The sequence below is a fragment of the Pantherophis guttatus genome, chromosome 1 (genome assembly GCF_059756535.1).
Source record: "Pantherophis guttatus breed Tessera chromosome 1, ASM5975653v1, whole genome shotgun sequence".
Classification (NCBI taxonomy): domain Eukaryota; kingdom Metazoa; phylum Chordata; class Lepidosauria; order Squamata; family Colubridae; genus Pantherophis; species Pantherophis guttatus.
Window position 1 is genome coordinate 147,004,132 of NC_142063.1, and position 21,510 is coordinate 147,025,641.

General features: G+C 37.8%; 1 protein-coding gene across 8 annotated transcripts in view; it reads right to left on the reverse strand.

The window, feature by feature from the left end:
• The window catches only part of RBMS1 (RNA binding motif single stranded interacting protein 1), a 144,018-nt gene that overhangs the window by 58,758 nt on the left and 63,750 nt on the right, over positions 1-21,510 (reverse strand). For all 8 annotated transcript variants that reach the window (XM_087881953.1, XM_034426106.3, XM_034426090.3 and 5 more), the window contains exon 2: positions 15,740-15,915. In XM_087881953.1, the coding sequence (XP_087738079.1) occupies positions 15,740-15,891 (152 nt within the window). In that variant the 5' untranslated portion in view covers positions 15,892-15,915. The remainder of the gene's footprint in view (positions 1-15,739; positions 15,916-21,510) is intronic.

Below are 21,510 nucleotides of genomic sequence, written 5' to 3' on the forward strand. Positions count from 1 at the left end.
TAGGGACACATTTAATCATATATAAATGTTAATGTCTTTATTTTTACAAAATATTTTAGGTTCTGATTTCAGTAAAAAAAAAATCTGATCTTTAAAAAAAATCACTGATTTTTATTTCACTTAGTACATAGCAAAAGGCCAAGCAATTTTATAACATCATTTTGAGAGAGATCTTTTTTATTTTAAACTGGCAGGCATTCCTAAATCCTTCTGAATAATTTAAAAACATATTCCTATGGCATATATTTAGTAATACTTACCATTTTAAAATAAAAAGGAACATTATAAAAAATAAAATGAAAAATAAATTCAACATTTTAGGAAAAGGGAATATATTTTAAAACGTAAGTAACATCTTTGATTTCCCCTAAATTTAGACAATGCAGGTAAAAATATGCATATAAAGCAATCAATGCTGAGTAAAAATTTCCTGTGAAAGTAATAATTTAAGAGATCCTTAAGAATGTCATGTGTAATACCACAGGTAATTGCAGTTCAATGACATTTTAACTTTTGACATGTCTAGAGGCTATTCACTTACATTTTAATACTGAAACTGCCTGGAATAATAGCTAACTGCAACTGCACACAACAGTCTAGTATTTATATTGTTTCTGGAAAACTCTCTGAGTTCCAAGCAACTAAAATGAAAAACACCTTGAGCAATTTTAACTCAGTCTCTTCTAAATATGCTTCTGTATGCAGCTTTATCTATGTGTCTTTCTTTGAATGTATCTGGCAAAATCTTATCTTTAAAATGTGGAAGTTAGCATTATCTACATAGCCTATTATTGGTATTCTTGGTTTCTTGATGTTCAGGTAAGACAAGATTCAGCGCAAGCTGAAAGCCCTTGTATTTTCTGAGACTTCCTAATCCAATGGCAATTATCTGAGCTGAGGCAAATTTTATGTGGATTTGTATTTGTTTTATTTCTGCTGACTATGGATTTGCTGCTTTTAAACTTTTTGCTGTTGGTTTGAAATTCAATGAACTGTCAATATCAATATGACCTTGCGGCCATCAGTTTTGGCAAAGTGCACATGCTCTCCTTGGCTATGTTCCCTGTAAATGGAACTTAAAAAACCAAGTTTCACCACATGAAAAAAGCATATTGACATTGTTAAACTACAGTCTGCCTGCCTGCCTGCCTGCCCATCCATCCATCCATCCATCCATCCAGAAAATAACTAAAAGTGCCACCAAAATTAGTCAGTGATGGAGCACATGGTTACTCTCACATGTCACAAAATTTGCAGCATCTGCTCAGAACAGAGAACCCTGGAAGAATAATCTGCGAGACTTATTAGGCATGGCTAATAAGCGGTGATAGTCAATAATTTGCACCAGAGCACATTAATAAATGTATCTATTGTTATTCGAGTTAGCATCCAGGAAACCAGAGAGGCTTGAATTGATTTATTTTTATTAGAAAGGAGGAATCGGGGATTCATATTACATTACAATTATTCCGCAAACTATAAATTGCCTTAAATTTAAGATTAGCATCTTAAGGCCTGCTTTTTGGTATTCCAGTAAAAGCTATGAAACTGGCAAATATTTTTTAGAATATTTTAGAATCTAGTCCTTGACTAGATCCGTATCTGCAGAATATTCTCCTCATTAAAATGAGAATTTTCTACCTTCTATCGACCTTTAAGTTTTTAAGGAAACATTTCTTCCAATAAGCATCTCTTATTGTCAGTACAGTTATACTGTTTACCTATATTCTTTTTCTAATGATATGTGGGGTAAGTAGTGTATTTAAAAATTTACCTAAGTGTTCCATATTTATAAATCAGCTTTGTTAGGTATTTTACCTTACAAACACTGAACAAATGCCTTGTTTTGGCATTCTTCTTTATAAGGGTTTCAATCAGCTTAAGCTCCTCTACTATTGTGATGCTAACTAGATGTCAAGTAGAAACAAGTTTCCCTCTTGATGATAAATATTAGAGCTCTACAGCAATACAGCTTCAATGCAGAAACAGTAATTTAGAGAGTGTATACATCTCCTTACATCAAAAGGAACCTTTCAGCAAAAAATTGCATCTTTAGGAGGATGCCAATCACCTTTCCCCTTTCCATTCTGGCCCCTGCTCAGTCATATAAAAATCATTTTCAAATTCAAAAAGTCCAATTCTAATCTAAGTCTACCATATCTGGGTTACAAAAATCTGCTTGCCTCTGGGTGAGTAGCAAACGGTTTTCTGTTTCCTGCTATCTAATGCTGAGATTTTTGGAGCCCAAATATGCTAGCCTTATTCAAGTCTTTCCCTAATCCTCCCACATCTCTTTTACAAAAGTAAATTTCTTGAAGAATCTTTCAATTAATGAATAAATTACTGCAAATAAATGACAGAATATACATAAAGTGCATAACCCAGATAAGAAATTTAAAAAATGAATAATTCTGAAAATATGATGTTTCTGTAGAAAAAGGGTCAAGAGGAAATAAATTAAGAAGGAATATCATATAAATCCTCCTCCTCCAGTCTAAAGACACTAACCCCCTAATAAGACATGTGATGACTGGCTAGGCCTAGCATCAGAAAATCATTCAGATGTGAAGCAATACACCAGCATTTAGGTCAGACTGCAGCTTTTCCTGCCTGCTCCAAAGATCGGAAATCCTGGGTGGGGAGAAACAGGGAGGTAACTTGGCAAGGTCAGCAATTCTGGCAAAAATAATTCTGTAGGTTTGCATTTATTAAAAAAAAAAAGCTTCTGAAAATAATCTTTTCCCTTTTACCATTTTAAAACACTACCGAATTGCCAAAAAAACAGAGCCCCGTTTTAATTAAAGGGATAGAGAGCAATTTATCACGACAAGGCAAAACAGATTTTAATCCCTCTTTTGACAAGAACACACTCTGTACTTGAACAACAAAAATCAAGCTTCAGGTAAATGCAGAAATCTGCCTTATATCAAATCAGATCATTAAATCATCCTGCTACTATTGTTTACTTTGAACAACAGAGAAGATTTCCAGAGAGACCAGAGTTGATAGATGCTGTAGTTGCAAAATACATGCTGCGACACTGAGCTTTGTCCCACTCGCATTTTCTTTTGAAGTTTAAATAGTAATGACCTCGGAATTTCTATGTACAAAAAAATATCCCGTAATATACTTTCTATCCCTGCCAAGTTCCGATTCTCCTACCTAGTACAAAGAAAGGGACATTCCTGTCTTTCAACTCCCTCCAATAAACCCTACCTACTGGAAACAAAGACCAATTTGCCCAAGAATTATGCATATTGTGGTTCAACTCATCAGAAGATCACTAATGGGATATGGGTACCTTAGAATATGGATAGTCATTTGTTCATTGCATTCCTGTGTTGCAGAGACAGCACATCTGTCATGATTTACAAATCAAATCAGACCATCTTCTCTTGAACAAAGCCTTCTGAAAGCCAAAGATGCACAGGCCCGTTACCCTATAAAATCACCATCTTGCATATTCTTGGGAAATCTACAAGTGTTAACAAATTAGCATTAAACATTAAACAGGTAATCCTTGGGTTATGACAGTTCAGTTAGCAACCATTCTAAGTTATGACATACCGCACCCCCCCCCCAGTACTTACAACACAGTCCCGAAGTTACGAATGTTGCAGCACTACGGCAATCATTTACCCTTACGAATGACCACAGAGGCACTGCAACATTCACCCTGCCTATTTCCCCCGTCCCTGCCAGGTCTCCATATACACTAGGCCTGTGGATACTCACCTTGCAAAGATCTAGTGAGCCTTTGGTTTCTTGGCCTGCTTCAGAGCTTCAGGCCTTTGGTGTATAAAGTACCGCAAGCTCACGCAAAATCAGTAGCACGAGATCTCAACTACTGATCGTGCATGATCATACGATACTTTAGGCCTCTGTTATCTGCAAACCCGGGGGTGGGGGAGCATAAGATATCTCAGTGGGCTGGGGGAGGCCTTGGGAGGTCATAAGCACTAGGCCCCCCATGGCCTTCCCAACCCTGAGATACCTCGTGCACTTAACTCACACACTCAATTAGCGAATTCGCATTAGCAAATGTGTGGGCAAATGCAGGGAGTGATGATGTTCAATTTACATGATTCACTTCTATGAATCTTCAGGTTACAAATATAATTGGCAGGCTCCATTACATTCATAACTCGAGGATTAACTATATTGAAAACTGCCCAAGAGTGTTTTTGGTTGTTGCATTTTGTACTAATTGCAATTTTCAGGTAGTCTTCAATACAGCCTCAGGTGGTGCACACTGGAACCATCCAATCTGCAGGAATTTTTTTTTAATTTATTAGATTTCTTTACCCCATCTTTATTACTATGTAACTTAAAGTAGCAAACATACGTAATATTCCTGCCTGTTCCTATTCTCCTTGCAACAACCCGGTAAGGTGAATTGGGCTGAGATAGAATGACTGGCCTAAGGTCACCCAGCCTGTTTTCATGCCTAAGGCGGGTCAAGAACTCTCAGTTTCCTGGTTTCCTGATCAGCATCTTAACCTCTACACCAAATTGGTTCATCAACATCAAATAAATGAGGGCATAAGTGATAGAGCATCAGACAAATCTAAGGAAAGGCACCTGTCTATGGCTTTTATCCATCTACCATGTGGTTGCAGGACAAACCATCACTCCATCTTGCTCAATCTCAGCAGATTTTCTTCCACCCAGACCCTTGCAGCCTCCTGACAATGTGTCAAATTTTCTGTAACATTCCCTTTGCAGTCCCAAATGTGATGCCCAGGACTGCAGGAACAGGTGTAACGAATTGTCCATCCTCTTATGTAACAAGTCAGCCTAGCACTTAGTGTCACATCATCTTTGCTGGTCACTGTCAATTTGCCTCCCACCCTCATATTCCTTCAAATGGCCCAATCTCATCCCCAAACCATGAGATGTAGCACCTGCCCTCCATTTATTCCCTCGATTAAATTAATATATATTTTCAGCTAATCTTGGTTGCTTTGCCAGCCACCAAAATGTATTACTAGTCCCTAAACAGAATCCATCTATCAGAACTCCCTGCAACCCAAAAAGCCCCCACCCCTCCTTGTTTTTCCTTTCACAAAGGTTAACTTTCATTCTCACTTCTGAATGGAGTTGGAGCTCTCACAATCTCTCCAATAGCAATAGCACATAGACTTATATACTGTTTCCTAGTGCTGTATAGCCCTCTCTATGCAGTTTGCAGAGTCAGCCTACTGTCCCCCACAATCTGGGATCCTCCCACCTCAGAAGGATCGAAAGCTGAGTCAACTTGAGCTGGTGAGAAACTTCTGGCAGTGGACAATAAGTAGGCAACTTTTGGCAGTGGACAATAAGTTAACCTGCAATACTGCATTCTAACCACTGTGCCACCATGGCTCTTCAATCATGTAATGCCCCACCTCTCTTTCTTTTTTTTTGTTTCTAATGCTTTGCTTCATGAAATTTGTTTTTACTTATTTTATCACCCTTTCTTCTCTGCAGTCACAGTTTGCCCAACTTCCTTTCAAAAGGACTCCTAGCCTCCATCGTATCTACATCTGGATATCACAGTCAAATTCCAATGGCTACAATGAAACAATTTATTGTTCACTGAATTAAATATCTAGATTATTAATTTTCATATCTCTTATTTAAAAACAATTAAGTTTATATGTTCAAATACATTCTTCCAATCGAAGACAATACATGTAGCTTTTTTTCACTTCTGCCATTTACTGCTAGACAATAAAGTAAGAAAAGCATCAGCACTATAAAATCAGTGCTAATACTTAATATAAGGAAAAATACACTAAATTAACCTAAATGTAAAAGAAATAACATGTGGTAGACTGTGATAAATATTAATGTAAACAATATAGGTAGTCCTTGGCATATGAACAATTGGGACCAAAATTTCCATAGTAATTTGATGTGGTTGTAAAGCAGTCATGACATGGCCAGACCTGATTTTATAAACATTTTTGCCACAACTGTTAAGTGAATTGTTGTGATTGTTAAGCAAATCACATGGTCATTAACTCAATGTGTCTCCCCCAATTGATTCTGCTCATCAGAAGCATGCTGGGAAGGTTGCAAATCACTATTACATATTGCAAGATGCTGCAACGATCATAAATGCAAAGCCAGTTGCCAAGTGCCAAGATTGCAATCACATGATCCACAGGGTGGTGTAACGGTCATAACTTCTAGAATCGACTGCGAGTCACTTTTTTTGAGGTTGTCATAACTTCAAACCATCATTAAACAAATGATCATAAGTCAAGGACTATCTGTAAAGAGTACTGTACTTACAAAACAAGGATAAAGAAATATCTTATTAATGCACAATGAAAATGAAACAAATTACCAGGGCTCTGTTATTTTTTTTTCTTTTAATATTTGTTATTGGTTTCAGAGATCTAGAAAGCTTCCCCTTACCCACCCTCCAACAACCCATCTTTTCCACTCACCCTGATAGGGACCACAAGATTGCATCCTAAAGTTTACATACTTTCCATTCAATGGTCGTACTATGAGCAATACTACTCTATAATTAGAGACACTTTGTTTTTTAATGGTGCTCTTTTGTTTATCATAAAAGTTGCTCTTGTACTTATAGAATTTGAAATAACATGCAAGAAAAATTATGTCTATTTCCATGTGACATACATTTCTACTTAATTTCTGTTAGTTCTTCTCTAATTAGAAATCAATGATGTGAAATGGAATTTAGTACTTAACACTAAATACAAAATACAATTTTAGAAATACAGTACATTGATGATAGCTACTGTAGCTCAATTTATGAAACATACCACTATTATTGGGGAATTGTCAGGTGCAAAGAATCAGGGCTATGCATTAAGTTCCACAGTTAAGTTGATTTATAGCTCATGCCTATACACAAGAATCTAGTCAACTAACAGTCAGCACTAAATAGGTGCTAGTTAAAAGTTAATGGAATTCAAGAGGTCCTGAACCTGGATCACCTATGGGAATATGACACCAGGCCGATTCCTCTCTTGACCCCGCCCCCAGACTCTGTCTCTCCTTCTATAGGAATTGGGTTTTCTTCTCATATCTACAAACTTCAATTAAGGACCTCTCCAGGATAAGCAAGTGCAAAACACCGAAAATATTAAATATTTTGAGTTCAAGATAAACTTCCCCAATTATTATGAAAAAGGTTAACTATAATACTGAGTTATTTTGAGCTTGGAAAACTTCCAGAATGGCTGGAATGACCCATTTCAAAATTTGAAACAGTTGTTTTCAACTTCAAGAGTATTTTGAGAAGGTCTGATATGAATGGGAATGTAGGAGGAGAGAGCAAAAGAAATGCCTGGTATATGAGCAGATGTCAGCTGGTATTTGATGTTTGCCCACTATCAGAAAAGTGAAGAGATGGAATACAAACATGAAGAAACTAAACAGAAGTATATGAAAGCATATACTACATATATTTAGTATTTTAAGCTATTTCAAATACAGTTATTAAAAATTATGTGCATGCAATGCTATAAAATGTGTTTGATCATAAAATTTCTCTTTTATTTTTTAAAAATGAAGTCATTTAGCCAATAGATAATATTTTTCAAATATTTGTAATGTACATGGAACATTTGCAATATAGGAAGCACAAATTAATTGCATACTTTAAAAATTAGTACTGTACACAAATTACACTATTTTAATTTCATTTAATAATTTCAAAAATTCATATCTCTCGTCTACATTTGAAATTGTTTCAAATGTTTCAAATTGTTTCTCTAGGATAAGAATGCCATGGGATTACTAAAAACACTGAATTATAAATTTACATTTTTTTATTATGAAAATGTATGGGTGGAGGAAATTAAAAAAAACAGTGTAACTATTAAAGATGTTATGTTTTGAATCCTGCATTCTTCCCTTTATAAAATTATGTTGATAAAAACACAAATGAGAACGAAATAGGAATGAAAGTCAAGGCATTTACAATACAGAAAGGAAGGATTGAAATATTAAGTGATATTTTTTTAAAAAGCCTGTTTGATACAGCAGGAGAAATTAATGCCAATCCCAAATAAGGAAACAACAAACTGTTGTTAATATAGAGCAAGAAAAGGCTGGACAAACCTAAATAATAATCTTTATTAGGCCTTGATTTTTTACTCCTTAAAAAAAAAGGGAAAGATTTAAATTCCTGAAATCCCTGATTATTTGATCCTTATCATGTAGGATTAAAATAAAAATAAAAACCAAATCAGCAACCACGGGCAGAACAAGAATCTTCGCATTTGATTGAAGCATTTCATTTCCTATAGCCGTACTGCCAAATTCTCACTAAAGTAAGACTGCAACCAACTGCTGCAAACATACAACTAGCTAATTAGAAGAAGGAACTTGAGGTCCCCATCCCCTTTTCTCCAAATAGGGAGTCCCACTGTAAACTGAGAATCCATCAGTTTCAGACGGTCTCCTCTTAATTCTCCTTTGGTTCTCCCACTGGAGGAAAAATTGTAGTAAACCCGACCATCATCTCATCTAGGGGACTCTGCTGGTTCTGGTTTATAACACATTAGATGATGCAAATGCACCCACACGTTTAATGATGGGGGCTCACTTACTATGAACCTGGGAAGATGCCAAAGTAATTTCAGTTGAAAGAACAGTTAAGATGCTCTGCTGTATCCTATTGACCAATATAATTATTTATAATTAGTCAGCCAAGACTTCAAAGTAAGCACATCAATGTAAGTTGCATCACTGAATAATGTTCTACTTAAAATCATTAATTGAGATCAAAACTGATTCCAGACAAAATGGAAATATTTAAGCCATAAAAGGAAAGTATTTCTTGGCTAATTAAATTGATTTCCCCCCCCCTTCCTATGACTAGAAGGCAGATAATAGCTTTTTTCCTCTTTTATGACTACTACTACCGCCATTGTTACAACACTGAAGGCACTAAGATGTTTTCAATTTAAAAGATAAATACGAACACAACAAAAGCAAATTTCAGTAAGTCTTTGAAATACTGCTTCATCGTATCAGTGGTGTCTGCTTGCGTTCAATGTTAAGCCAAATTCTTTTAGAATTCTGGTTTTTATATGTATCTGCAACACGCAGGCAAACTGCTCAATCCCTCTTTCTTGATTCCTCAGCTCTTCTCCTTGATCCCTCCCGGCCAGAGGATGTAACTAACTACCATTAGTGACTCTCTGTTCTCTTTGCAAACTTGGATTATTATTCCCTAAATAAAACAGATTCAGAAGCCGAGAATGAACATATTTTAGAATCTAAGTACTTAAAAAAGGAACAAGTAACATTCTGTTCTACGCATATTGCAATAAACCAATGATGAATGGAACCTTACAAGATTGTTGGCTTCATCCATTCACACAAAGAATCAAGCAACATACAGCAGCCTGATGCTTAGGGCAAGTTATAAGTAAATATGGCTATTGGTTCTGAAATGGATACTGTACACCAAAAGATCATCATATCATGCAATAGACTGTCCTGTTCATACCTATTCAAGGACTAAATGAAATGGAATGAGTTGAAATAATGTATGCATACATTATAATAAAACTTTGATTTTTAAAAGGTAGTTAGGGGAAGCGATGGCCATTAAATTTCATCAATTTGCATAATTTGTATACATTCACACAACTGGTTTAGTTTGCAATAAAATACCAATTCAGTGGACAAATCCTGGGTTTGGTAAACATTATTAAGCAAGAAAAAAAATATCTATAGTACCAAAAATCTGTGAAGCCGCAGTTCATAAAACCAAGAGTACAGTACAGTAGAACATGCACACCACCCAATTTTCTTTGAACTTTCTATGAAAATAATTAAAATAGCATCAGCCAAGGAGAACATTTACATATCCAAAAGCTATTTCGATTTTGTTAACACTGAATGATCATTAAGATAGAAAGTTCGTCAAAGATAAACTAGCCTACCCCTGCAGGAAACCCACTACTGTACAGAGAATCATCAATTTTTAAGCAATGTGTTAAGAAAATATCTACAAGTGTATTCGGGTGGAGGTGGGGGAGGGGCCTGTTCAGTGATTCAGGTTCAAAGAAAATTCGTATTTTAGACTATGTGTGGCCAAGAACATAGCATCTGTCAGCAAACTGTGGCCTCAGGAAGAGATAGCTAAGGTAAGAAGTTGCTGAGAATGTTAAATAAAGGGCTTCCATGCTCTGAAGTACCATTTTTCCCTCTAATTTGCACAGCCTATTATCTATACCTCAACTTTCCAGTTTAGAAAAACACTTAGTATATGCAGATCCACTAATCTATTAAGATAATCCTTTTCCAACTACTGTCCAACAGGAAAGGATCTTGCACCAGTGGTTTTACTTAAGCAGTGGTAAACTTTTCTGAAATAAAATTAAAATGCTTAAATGTAATGAAAAGCACAAAAGACTTGGCCATGCATACTCCTAAAATACCATATTTTTTTTCGTTGAATCTGAAACCTTTTCGGCAGTTGAGTGCCCAAATTGGAACACGCGTGTGTCAGAGTGCTGGAAACCCAAAGACCAGCTGGCATGCGCACCAGCCAGCTGATCTTCGGGTTTCTGGTGCTCCGGCACACGCAAAGACCAGCGTGCATGCCGAAAACCGGAAGAACAGCTGGCGATGGCACATGTGCCCACAGAGAGGGCTCTGCATTCCACCTCTGGCACGTGTGCTATAGGTTCGCCATCACGGGTCTAGACATACTCCTATAAGAATGTAATAAAATGCTATGCAACCTAAAAGTAATGACAATCTTGCTCAAGTGCTGAATAATTCATTTAAAAAATTATTTAATATTTAACTTTTGCTTTTATATCTAATGAATTCCCTACATTTAAGAGACTCTATGATTGCTAACAAAGAAGGCCACAAATCACATAGAATGTACAATCCAAAGATGCATTCAAAGAAAAATGCCATGATAGAATGAGACTTTCTGGCGTGGCAGACACATCTTAAATTGAAGCATCATGGTTTGTTTGGGACTTTCCTGAGTACTTCTAGCAAAGGACCTCCTGTTCTGAATCAGCTACTTGTGTTTAAGGCAATTACTACAGTCTCCTTAACTCCTTTAAGGACTTAGCAAGAATTATTTGGGATATATAGGTGTGCGTCCTGCTTCCTTGATCTGTGAATTTTGTATAGCAAAATGTATGTTTTCAGCAAACTGAGGGTTAGAATAGTATATACCTTTCACATTTTCTTAAATTCATATACATTAACCCACTCTTTCCACTTGTCCTTTCATTTTGAAATAACTCAGTGGGCTACAGCGGTAATAATTTTATCAGCACAAAGCAGCCATGTAAGCCAGTTTAATAGCTCCATGGTATTAATAAGAGCAATATTTTAATAAAGGGATGATTTAAGAGGAGTATTCAATGTTTTAGACTATTTTCTAAAGTATCAGAAATAATTTTAAAAATCCTTTATCTTGGAGCATCTCATATCAAGAAACTTTCCTTTCCACCAGATATATGTAAATTAGACAGGGGAAAAGACTAGAGAAAAGGTTGTGGGTTTTTTTTTTGTGGTTCTAGCAGTCTCAAATCCTTACAGAAGAATTCAGCTTTGCTCTATAATATCTATACATATGGTATAGATGAGGTACAAAATAAAAGATTGCCACAAAAAGAACTATTTATATCGTTCCTAAGCCTAATTGTATACCATATTCTAATAGGATTTTGCATAATTTAATTTTTTTTAAAAAGGACTTGATTGTATAAAAAAATATGGAAAGAAATATAACCAATTTAGTACTGAATCTCCAAATCATACTACAGACCTAACCTTTTCCTCTAAAAAAGGAGAAAGAACTGGATGTCTGAATGCAAAACTAAACAAATGCCTTCATTTCCCAACATATGGCCACTAACTGAAAACAGAGCTTTAGTCCTCTAAATTATTTTAGAATCTTTCTAATAGTCTCTGAAAACATCTGCTCTCCCTGGTGACTCCAAATGTCTCTTCCAATCTGGCAGAAAAAATGCACGTGGAAGATTAGTTATAGGGGCCAGGTAGACACAGGTAAGAAATGGAAGAAATCCAAAGATAAAACAAGCTGGCAACAAGAAACATTTTTCCCATCAAAAATACGCTTCCACATGAATCTGTTAAATAAAATACATAAAGTCGCACCTGAGAAACCTACCGTACTTTTAGGAGTATAAGACACACTTTCCCCACTCCCTAAAAGAGGGTGGAAATGTTAGTGCATTTTATACACCAAATACAGCCATTTTTGGCATCCCAAAATCCGCCCGGCGCGTCCTGTTTTCGCCAAAAACAAGCCGGCTTTTTGCAAAAATGGGACATGCAGAGGGTTTGGGAGGCTTGTAGAGTGCTCCTGGGCGCCAGGCAAAAATATTTCTTTATTGTTTTCCTCTTCAAAATCTTGATGCATCTTATACTCCGGTGCGTCTTATAGTCCGAAAAATAAGGTACATTGTAATTGTAGTGCTAAGAATACAACAGTAAGATGCAAAACTTCTGCAATTAGATAAAAAGGCCAAAAGTTATCTAATTTTTTTAAAAGATAGTTTTATTTATCATGGACATTATTAGCTCTATCCCAGAATAAAACAATGACTAGAAACAAATGGATACTAAAGCACAAGAACTGTATAAATATACAGAGATCCTTCTACAACCTAGTTCTATTCAATTATGAATGGATTAGCCATCCATTACGGTGGGCACAGAATACAAGACTTTTTTCTTTTTTTCTTTTCTTTTCTTTTCTTTTCTTTTCTTTTCTTTTCTTTTCTTTTCTTTTCTTTTCTTTTCTTATCAAGAAGATGATAAAAATGCTTTCTAACTTAATGGATACTTGTGACATTAGTTTCACAGTATAACAACATGTATTGTACAGGAATCAAAGTGTGGGACCTAAAAGCATTTTGTGTTTCCCAGATAATCATCAAAGCAGGTTTTATTCAGACACCATGCAAGGACTATATACTATATATAGTAAAAAATATGGAATGGGAATGGAGCAGAAGTCAATATAGGTCTTAAAATGTTGTTTATAATGTTGGTATAATAATGTTGTTTATGAAAGCAGAGACATACTGTGTTTCCCCGAAAATAAGACCCTGTCTTATATTTTTTTTGAACTCTGAAATAAGCACTTGGCCTTATTGCTTGGCCTTATAAGCCCAATCGAGCTCAAAAGCCAGATTGGGTTTATTATCAGGGATGTCTTATTTTGGGGGAAACAGGGTATTTAGAATTATGGGCAATTATACAATATTATGCAGTTCTAAAAACCACAGGTTAAGAGCAATTGAAAGGAGCATTTAATGTAGTCTTATCTTCTAAGTTTATGGCTAGGGTTCTTACACACTGTTGAACATAGCACTTAATTTGCTGGACTTGATGCATTCCACAGCACCTACCGATTACAAATTCCACAATAGTTTTCTGCTGCCATATTAATGCAGAACCATTAATTAATGTGCCCAGGAAGGCAGAGCAGAAACATAAACTATCTATAATTTTTATTTAAAATGTGATAATTGGATCTCCCTATCCCAACTTGATGAAAGAATACGGTTCATTTATAGTATAAATAAAGCACTATAATAAGAAATAGAATTCTAAAGAGAAAAGTTAAGCAAGAACTATTGGAACTGATCAGCTTAGTACAGACCAAGAATCATTTGCTTTGCAGAGTAACTTTCACAATATTGTGTTTTCATTGATCAAAGTTTAGAGGAACTATACAAAGATCTTCCTTAAACGAGTTTATCATCAATCTACATAATAGCTAACTTGATAATGAAGCCAATTGATTTTATAATGAAAAATAAAAAACAGTCACCCAGATTCATGTAAAAAGAATTTGCACACTTACATGAAACGTTATTACAGGGTGGCTTTGCAATAACTCTGAATTTTTGGCTTTTCAAGCTCCTTCATTTGCAAAATAGTAGATTCATTTACAGTATGCTACAATACTCTTGAGTGAACAGTCTTGTTTTAAATGGAATACATCTGCTATATACAAATACACTTTGAGGTTTTAATAGTACAACCAAAAGTAAGTAGCACAGATATTAGCTTAAGGTAAAGGTAGACCTTTACTCATAGTGACTTCATGGATGCATCCATGTAGTTTTCTTTGGACTGAGAACATCCTTCTGGAATGTTTTTTCACCTGCCCAGTCTAGCATACAACCATGATGTTTATTTATTTACTCTACATTAAATGCTGCTCGTATTAGGAGATTCTGAGCAGCATACCACACGTTTACAGTAGTAAAATTACAACATAGCATAGCAAACACCCATGGCATATTCTTTTGACCCCAGGAACAGGTGTCTACATCTTGGGAAGTTCTTTAACATTCAATCTCCTTCCCAAGTACTTTCCAGAAGAGCCAGGTTCTGAAGAACACTTTTTCTTATCTTCCGTCTGCAGGATAAATAAGATATTCCTGGAGGTCTCCCATCCAAGTACAAACCATGACAGACCTGTTGAGCCTAGACAAAGTTGGCCAGGTGCTGCCACTTGTTAAGACAATGTTGGCTTAGTTTTACTCAAATAGCTCATGCAAAACCAACATTTCTCTTAAATTATGTATATGGGTATCAGGCTAATAACACCTTCCAGATGAATACTTCATCAGAACGATAACTCATAAGAGTCTACTGTTCACATGTACCAATGATCTGGGGCTCAACGTTCTGAAATCAGAAAAAGAATCTACATTTAATAATAATAATTTTTGATCCCCATCAAATTATTTATGGGCCTCACCAGTTACCAGGTTCATATTATCATATGTGGTGGACATATGATAATTTTTAGCTCAGAAGCTAAAAATTATTAAAATAAAATTAAGATATCGTTGGAAGAAATAATACAGCAACGTATTGATTTCAAACCAGAGCTGTTCCTACTGGGTATCCTCCCAGAAAAAATTAGTAAAGAAAATATTTATTTGATTATACATGTAATAACAGCTGCAAGGTTGGAAATTGGAAATCAGAGAAAATACCTTTGGAAGGAGAAGTAAATGAATAGATTAACTTTGATAATTAAAGAAAAAGAGGATTCAGAATACTTTAAGATATGGAACCAATTTTACCATTGGTTAGAAAAGAGATACAAATAAGTAAGTTAATAGTTATGTATAAAAATGCTATAATTAGAATATTGTGGTAATGATCAATTGTGGTAATGGACTTGGCAAGAATGAAGATAGAAGAAGCAACAAAAAGAATTTTTGGAGATAACATCGAGATGTCACATGGAAGGAATGATTGATTTATTAAATGTTTTGTTTGCCTAAAAAATAAAAAACTTTTAAAAAAAATATTTATGGGCCATGAACAAAATGCTTACTTTAAGGATCAGGATCAGAATTCACTGCCACTGCCACAAAGTAGGCATACATTTTGAAGTACTGATAAGAACTTCATCGGTAGTATTGATAAGTTTAATAATTCTCCATTCAAATTATATGAAGAATGATCAAAGTCAATGCAAAATTATTAGACTTACCCTATTTTGTAAAACTATGCTCTCCAAACTATGCTTACCCTATTTTGTAAAACTATGCTTACCCTGTTTTATAGAACTATGCTCTCAACTCAGTTCTGATACATTTCTGTGCTAATTTTTTTTAAAGAAAAATTTTATGGGTTTTGTTAGTAGACCCAGAAAAAAAAACTTTTTCATAAGTCGATACCTTTAAATCTTTGACCATCCATTTCTTAATTTATTATCAACAAGCATACTTACGGTTGGCATAACTTTACTAAGTCCTGGTCAGTGGTATTTGGAGGCAGCCCTCTGATATACAGGTTTGTTTTACTTAATTGATCCCATCCTGAGTTGCTGCTGCTGCTGCTGTTGTTATTGCTGCTGGTGATACTGGGGCTAGGAGGAGCCATTGGATGGGCAGGCACAATGGGCTGCTGCAAAATGAAAGGAAGAAACGTTTCAGAAGGGAGAATAAGACAATAAGGAGAGTGGCTTGAAGGCATTCTAGGAAAACCTTGAAGCCTCTTAAGAACATAAGACATTCTCTGAACCCTGAATTTCATGGTGCAATGGCTCTACATTCCAAATATTCTTGCTTCCCAAGTATTTACAGGTTTTGCGATACAAATGCAAGTCCATCTCATGAAGGACCTCATCACTCCAAATCCTGGCACGGAATACTCAGTATTTTCTCTTTTTATACAGAGCAAACAAAAACTAAGGAGTTTAACTAGGTTTTAACACTCTGGAAGTCAAATTTCAAAAATAAACTTTAGGCAGCAACATTATTGTTCTCTCTCTGCAGCATAGAGAGAGCTTCAAAATTCTTCAACCATCGCTCATAAATTACACTATGCAGTACTCTTCCAGTGTTAAATCAGAAAATAAAGAGGTGAAAAATACAGACAAGTTGTGATTAGTATCTCCACAAAAAAATAATTTCTTAGCACTTCCAGAAGCTGGCTTGGCTACTAAATGAAAGCCAGCTGAGAAACTCTTCATTACATTTGAAACAAGAGCTATTGACCTTGATGCTCGTTTTTCACAGTCTATCATGCTAAGAAATTCATATATCTTGTTTGTCAGAGACCTGCACACCTTTTGAAAAGACTGAGAGGAGGTTCTTCAGGTCATACACAAATACAGTACTCTCTACTATTAATTAAAGCAGACAGACTCTTTTTCAGGCTTTATCACAAGCCGGGTTAAAAGAAAATATATCGCTTTAATTAAAGCCAATATAAATCTTAAATAATGCTTACAGTTTAACCAGAGGTGGTATTCAGCAGGTTCTGACCAGTTCTGGAGAACCAGTAGCGGAAATTTTGAGTAGTTCCAAGAACCGGTAAATACCACCTCTGACTGGCCCCACCCCCATCTATTCTCTGCCTTCTGAGTCCCAGCTGATTGGGAGGGAATGGGGATTTTGCAGTAACCTTCCCCTGGAATGGGCAGGGAATGGAGATTTTACAGTATCCTTCCCCTGCCATGCCCACGAAGCCACACCCACAGAACCGGTAGTAAAATTTTTTGAATCCCACCACTGAATTTAACCCATGATTTCGTGATGGTTTTTTTATATAAGCACTAACCAGCTCTGGCCCTACTTAGCTTTTTGTGAAATTAAGCCAACTGAACAAAATGAAAAGACAAGAATGATCATGGTCAAAAGATAAGCAGGGCCTATTCTGACCTCTTACGTTGCGGAATGGAACATAATAGTGATAACAAGATCCCGCCTCCCACCACCACCAGTTCGCCCCCATCCTCCCCATGTGTCTTTGATTTTAATGTTTGATTTTAACTTTTAATGTTTTAATTTATATGTAACTGTAAGCCGCCAAGAGTTACCCTATGGTAAGAATGGGCGGCCAATAAATTGAGACTTATTCATTTTTTTCTTAAGGCACATTTAAAAAACATGCTAGGGGAATTTTTTTTTTTACTTATTTGAAAGTATTTTCTCCTCCAAAGTACCTTCTTTTAATATGGAACAGAAAAAGGGGAAAAAAAGAAAAAAAATGGCCAATCACTACAAAATCAATTTCATGTTTGATTCATCACTTATCATTGAATTATTTCTAGCTTGATTAGATTCAAAATGTTGTGCAGGAAAAATATTTCAGTGCAAAAAAAAAAAAAAGGTCAAGATATAAACAATGTTTTGCAAATTCTCAACTATAGAAGATACTAATATTCTCAAACTGGAAACTGAGATTTCATGCCTGCCCCAGCCATTCTGTTCTTTCAGAACACCAGTTAAACATTATATCATGATGTAACAGTTAATGCTAAACAAGGAATCCTTTTAACTAGACCTCAAATCACAGTTGAAACTGGTGTGTAAATTCTGCTTAAGATAAAACCAATGATTAATGTTGATTTGATGTAGTCTTAAAGGCCATAATTAAGGATGGCGAGAAAGAGACAGACAATTCATGCTACAGAATGTACCTGATTAATCTGCTTCCAACTTCTCACCTTACTCTGCATGTAAGTCTGTACTTATCAAGTTTTATATTTGCATAGGCCCTATCACATGGGTGATCTTTTACATTAAACCTTTCTGAGAGAGAAAAAAGGCATTCCTTTTCACAAAGCAGCATTACCAAATCAGAAAGAAGTGTAAATCTCGCCTGCAGACATAATTGTACCATTTATGCTATTTCCTGATATATAATTTAAACTGTAGCAGAAATGCCTAAATTAACTTGACATTAAAAGGATCCATTTCTGTGGCAGAGGTGCAGTTGAAGTTATTTCAAAATCAGAAATGCAAAGATCTGAGTGGAGGGTTACTTGCTTTAAAAGTAAAAGGCATTATACATCTGAGGGAAACCCACCCTTCCCCTCCCCATCTTCCTGGCCTTCCACCGTAAAGCTACTTACAACTTTGCAATTAACATGCTGCTGTAATTCTGATACTGACAAGAGCCTGAGAGAAAATGTGCAAGGATTTGTTGGAACACTACCATACTTTTCTAACAATCACGATGATGCCAAGCAGAAGCACAAACTCATGGCAAATGCAACGTAAGGCAGTCACAATTTCTTGTGAGTTCCCAGAGATGTTTTAAATTGGTTCTGAAGAGCAGGGTGCCTCTTCAAAGCCTTAAGGGCACCTCAGCATTTCCAAGCATTGCATTACCAAGTTCTCTGCCTAGAAAAACAGAATGTATGATGTGCAACTTGATCTGATCGTAAAGTCATTTTGTCTGGAGAATTAGATTTTAAAATGCGGTTAGGTGGATGATTCAGCTCAAAGTATCAAATTAGTAAGAATTCAATTGTCATTTTTGTAAGTGATGAAAAAGTAATAATGGAGAAAATAAGAGTTCGCCATACAGGTAGCCTTCGACTTACAACCATTTGTTTAGTGACTGACATTACAATGGCACTGAAGAAAGTGATTTGAGTGTTTTCTTTTTTTAAAAAAGTTTTTTATTAATAATACAAAATTAAAAAACATTGGAGATAGAAATGACATCACTGGTTCCAAACACCTTCCGTCACTTTGCAATAATATTAGTACTCATATAAACATATAGTTCTTAAACTTTGTTCATTATTTAAACATAACATAATATTAATAATTTCCCCCTTATTTCTATATGGCATGTGAAAAAAAGGGGGTTGAGGGATTTTTTAAATAGGGTAGCGGGGAAGCTTTTAAAGGGATCCGGGAGGGGGGGTGGGGGTTGTAGAGGTGGACCTGGGGGGGTCCATATAGCCACTGTAAGGGGTGGGGGTTGGACGGGCGCAGCGGAGGGGAGGAGGTTGGTAGTGTGACTGGTAAGCCGGGGGGCAAAAGAAAGGGCAGTTTAATTGAAACTATGAGTGGGAGGGGCAGGTACGGCGGGCGCAGGGGGCCACATCAGGTTCCGGGGGTACGCATGCGCTGTCTGCGAGCGATTGCGCACTCCGGCCCTCAATGCACGACTCATGTCCTGGGTTGCACAGGATCTCAGGCCCTGGGTCCTCTGCTGATGTTATGTAATGCCAGGTCGGTAGTTAATAAAGCCCCTCTCATTTGTGATCTTATTATGGAGGGGGGTGCGGACCTGGCAGGAATTATGGAGACCTGGTTGGGCCAGGAGGGGAGGCTTCCCCTCGTTGAATTGTGTCCACCAGGTTTCTGAGCATTTCATCAGCCAAGGGCTCAGGGGAGGGGCAGGGAAGTGGCAGCGATTATCAGGGAAAGTCTTTGTCCAAGGGAGGCCACTGTTCCTCAGATAGCCGGATGCGAGTCCCTTTTTGTGAAGTGGGGTCGTGGGGTACAGATGGGTTTGCTGACCATCTACCTGGCTCCCTGCCACGTGGCGGCAACCTTGCCCGAGCTACTCGACGTTATCGCCAGGGTGGCGGTGGATACCCCCAGACTTATTGTTATGGGGGATTTCAACTTGCCATCCATCGGTGAGGCATCAGAGGTGGCTCGGGAGTTCATGGCTTCCATGACGGCCATGGACCTGACCCAATTAGTTCAAGGCCCCACTCACACTGGGGGACACACTCTGGACCTGATTTTCATCTCTGGTCAGTGGTTGAATTATCTTGGCAGAGGGGATTTAGTCATCAAACCCTTGTCATGGACAGATCATTCTCTCCTTCACTTAGACTTCCAAGCCGCGTCCCCCCCACCGCAGGGAGACGGAACCGACCAGATGGTTCTGTCCCAGGCGCCTGATGGACCCCGAAAGTTTCCTGACGGAGCTTGGGCCGTTTCCTGAGACCCTGACATACGACTCGACTGAAGAGCTGGTGGTCGCCTGGGAGAGTGCGGCCGCCGGAGCTTTGGACCGCGTCGTGCCTTTGCAGCCTCTGACCCAATGCCGATCTCAATTGGCTCCTTGGTTCTCCGAGGAGCTGAGAGAGATGAAGCGTTGGAAAAGACGCCTAGAGAGCATTTGGAAGACTAATCCGATTCTGACCGGACACTGGTGAGGTCTTATATCAAGACCTACCTAGTGGTGATAAAAGCAGCGAAATCTAACCATTTTCCCACTCTAATTGCATCTGCAGAGAACCGCCCAGCCGCTCTGTTTAGGGTGACCCACTCCCTGCTTCGGGTGGGAGTGCGAGAAGATTCCTTGCAGGGTCGAACTGAGGATTTTGTGCAATTCCTGCATGATAAAGTCACTCAGATTCGGGAAGGCTTGGGACTCCGACTGGGTGAGTCCAGGGGGGGAGACGGGGGTAGGTCTTGAGAATATTACCTGGGAAGAGTTTGACCCTGTGGTTCCCGAGGATGTGGACAGGATTCTGGCTAGGCTTAGTGCTGCTACATGTTTATTGGACCCATGTCCCTCCTGGTTGGTACTGGCCTCCCGGGAGGTTACACGAGGCTGGCTCCAGGAGATTATAAACGCTTCTTTGAGTGAGGGTGTCTTTCCCGCTGCCTTGAAAGAGGCGGTGGTGAGGCCCCCCCTCAAGAAGCCCTCCCTGGACCCGGCTGTACTAGCAAACTACCATCCGGTCTCCAACCTTCGTTTTGTGGCGAAGGTTGTTGAGAGTGTAGTGGCACGACAGCTTCCCCAGCACCTGGATAAAGCTATCTATCTAGACCTGTACCAGTCGGGCTCCAGGCAGGGGTATAGCACAGAAACGGCATTGGTCGCATTGGTGGATGATCTCTGGAGGGCTCGGGACAGGGGTTGCTCCTCTGTCCTGGTCTATTAGATCTCTCACCATCGACCATGGTATTATGCTGCAGTGGTTGAGGGGGTTAGGAATAGGAGGCACCGTGCTGTGGTGGTTCTCCTCCTTCCTCTCTGACCGTTCGCAGTTTGTGTTGGCAGGGGGGCAAAGGTCGACCTCGAGGCGCCTTGCTTGGGGAGTGCCGCAAGGGTCGGTCCTCTCGCCCCTTTTGTTCAACATTTATGTGAAGCCGCTGGGTGAGATCATCCGTGGTTTTGGGGTGAGAGTCCATCAGTACGCTGATGACACCCAGCTGTACATCTCCACCCCAATGATGCCCTTTATGTGATGTCCCGCTGCCTGGAGTTCGTGCGGGTCTGGATGGGGAGAAA